We start from the raw sequence: 3,291 nt of genomic DNA on the forward strand, positions 1-3,291 counted from the left end.
CTCTTCCTCTTCCTGTCAACCGATATTTTGCAGACGCCCAGAGCCCACTCATTCCCCTCTCCCACTTCTACCACCCAGTAATGACAGCCAGAGGAGAAGCACGGAGTGCCCAGGATACAAGCCCAGTATGCAAATCTCTGGGGATCTTCCATCAGGTTCTGGCAGATCTTCCCACACTGGACACTCCTTAGGTCATCAGAGAGGACAAGAAAGGGGTTGGCGGTGGCTGCATCCAGAGTTATGTCCTCCCAGAACTTCAGGTACTCGTCATTCACATGCAGACCCTGCTCCAGTTGGGAACTGTGCTGTGTGATGAGAAGAATCAGTTCTCCAACTTGCCATTCCTCCAAAGGAGGATTCTCACTGACGCCTCGACATACGGGACAGATCAATTTCAGATCCTTCTGTTCTTCCATCCAAGTTTGCATGCAATGAAAGCAGAAAGTGTGGGCACAGGAGAGAGCAATGGGGTTGAGGAAAACCTCCTGACAGACTGGACAGGCTGCCTCCTCTTGCAGACGGTTGGCCATGGTCCCTGAAGTTCACTCTTTAGCAGAATTGATCTGAAGTGGCCCTTTAGTAGCTTCTGGGAGCAATCGGGAGCCTTCAGTACCTGATCTACTCTTCAATAGTCAGGATGTACCTAAATCCAATACAAAAATTAAATAATGTAAATCTTTCTGTAGCTTAGACATGAAAGTGACACTAAGTCAACAGAGAATCATAGCAAAGGCACTGTCTGTGAGGAAAACTATCCAAAATTTAAGTGATCACAAGAAAGAGAAATAGGACAGTTGGACATTGTCTTTTCATGGGGGACAGCTTACCTTGTCTGTAGACTTCTGGGTGAAGTCTTGTCTGCTCTGACCACAGCTTCTCCCCATAGGAGGTGAGCCAAACTGGGTCTTTTTTTTTTTTTTTTCCCCATCTGGGTCTTTAACAGGAACCAGGAGCACAGTCTTTACCCCCTAAACAGCATTACTTTGTAAGTCACTTGCAGTTGAAGAAAAAGAATTTCCACACTTAAATACAATCATTAAAAAAAGAAAGGGCCACCTACTGAATGGGAGAAGGCATTGAATGTATCTGATAAGGGGTTAACATCCAAAACATACAAAGAACTCATACAACTCAACATCAAAACAAACAAACGAAAAACCCAGTTTAAAAAATGGGCAGAGGGGCTCCCCTGGTGGCGCAGTGGTTGACAGTCCGCCTGCCGATGCAGGGGACACGGGTTCATGCCCCGGTCCGAGAAGATCCCACATGCCGCGGAGCGGCTGGACCCGTGAGCCATGGCCGCTGAGCCTGCACGTCTCGAGCCTGTGCTCCGCAATGGGAGAGGCCACAACAGTGAGAGGCCCACGTACCGCAAAAAAAAAAAAAAAAAAGTGGGCAGAGGATCTGAATAGACATTTTTCCAAAGAAGACATAAAAATGACCAACAGGCACATGAAAATATGCTCAACATTGCTAATCATCAGGGAAATGCAAATCAAAACCACAATATCACCTCACACCTGTTCAAATGGCAATCATCAAAAAATCCACAAACATGGTACAGCCACTATGGAGAACACTATGTAGGTTCCTTAAAAAATTAAAAATAGAGCTACCATATTATCCAGCAATCCCACCCCTAGGCACATATTCAGAGAAAAGCATGGTTCACAAGGATACATGTACCCCAATGTTCATTGCAGCACTGTTTACAGTAGCCAAGGCATGCGAGCAACCTAAATGTCCATCAGCAGATGAATGGATAAAGAAGATGTGGTACATATATACAGTGGAATATTACTCAGCTATTGTAAAGAATGAAATAATGCCATTTGCAGCAACATGGATGGACCTGGAGATTATCATACTAAGTGAAGTAAGTCAGACAGAGAAAGACAGACATCATATGATATTGCTTATATGTGGAATCTAAAAAAAAAAAAATGATACAAATGAACTTACTTACAAAACAGAAGCAGATTCAAAGATTTAGAGAATGAACTTATGGTTACCAAAGGGGAATGGATTGGGGGGGTGAGATAGATTGGGAGTTTGGTATTGACATGTACACACTGCTGTATTTAAAATAGATAACCAACAAGGACCTACAGTAATAAATAAATAATCTACAAACAACAAATGTTGGTGAGGGTGTGGAGAAAAGGGAACACTTGTGCACTGTTCGTGGGAATGTAAATTGGTGCAGCCATTATGGAAAACAGTATGGAGGTTCCTCAAACAATTAAAAATAAAACTACCATATGATCCAGCAATTCCACTCCTGGGTATTCAAAAGATAATTATAGCTAATGAGAGAGAAATGGGATAGAGGAAACAACCCAGACAGAAATGATTGCTTACATTGATTTGGGGACTTTCAGCTGATGCCCTGAAGCTCTGAAGTCTGCACTTTTACCTCTCCAGGCTTCTTGGTGAAGTGAGTGGGAGCTCTGACAATCTGGCTTTTTATAGTGCCTGGGGCACAGTCCCCGCCCACAAGCAGGATCAAAGTCTAGGCCTCAAATCTTATCAAGTGAACTTACTCTTCCGGGGCAAGATGATGGCATGAAACCACGTGCCAAATTTCACATTACTACAGTTATCCTCTTTGAGTTCAACCAGCGAACCTACTGCCTGCCATCTGAATGAGATTATCTAATTTCAGAGCTCAACTTTAAACAACAAAATGTTTTAGAGATCAAATACAGAAACGCACTACTGAAATCTAATCATGTCTTGCCTAATGTAATCACATCTCTAATACAGCTGTTAGTGAACAGGATCTAGAAGAGTTTTCATATCCTTTGATTCAGCAATTCCTCTCTTGGAGGGTAGTTATTGAACAGGATAAGAAACAGAGCAGCCAGGTCAGCCTGTTGCCCTGCCATATTAATAAAACCTCCCTTTACTTTAAGAGAGTTCTAGTTTAAACAATAAATTATATAGTGTCTGTATTGGAAGTAGAAAGAGCAATGAAAATCATAATGAAGGAGAGCGAAGACACAATCATCAAAAAAGATGAAAACTCTAATTTGAAAAGATACATGCACCCCAATGTTCATGGCAGCACTATCTACAATAGCCAAGACATGGAAGCAACCGAGGTGCCCATCAACAGATGACTGGTTTAAGACAATGTGACATATACATATATATATATATATATATATATATACATATATACTGGAATATTAGTCATAAAAAAGAATGAAATAATGCTATTTGCAACAACATGGATGGACCTAGAGATTATCATACAAAGTGAAGTCAGACAGAGAAAGACAAATATAC

At 41.8% G+C, this 3,291-nt stretch overlaps 1 protein-coding gene across 1 annotated transcript in view; it reads right to left on the minus strand.

The window, feature by feature from the left end:
- RFPL4B (ret finger protein like 4B) overlaps positions 1-530 on the minus strand; it is a 3,385-nt gene extending 2,855 nt beyond the window's left edge. The window contains exon 1 of the mRNA XM_007452600.1: positions 21-530. Within this exon, the coding sequence (XP_007452662.1) occupies positions 21-530 (510 nt within the window). The remainder of the gene's footprint in view (positions 1-20) is intronic.
- Positions 531-3,291: the final 2,761 nt, after the last annotated feature.

The sequence above is a fragment of the Lipotes vexillifer genome, unplaced genomic scaffold, assembly GCF_000442215.2.
Source record: "Lipotes vexillifer unplaced genomic scaffold, Lipotes_vexillifer_v1.1 scaffold463, whole genome shotgun sequence".
NCBI classification, from domain to species: Eukaryota; Metazoa; Chordata; class Mammalia; order Artiodactyla; family Lipotidae; genus Lipotes; species Lipotes vexillifer.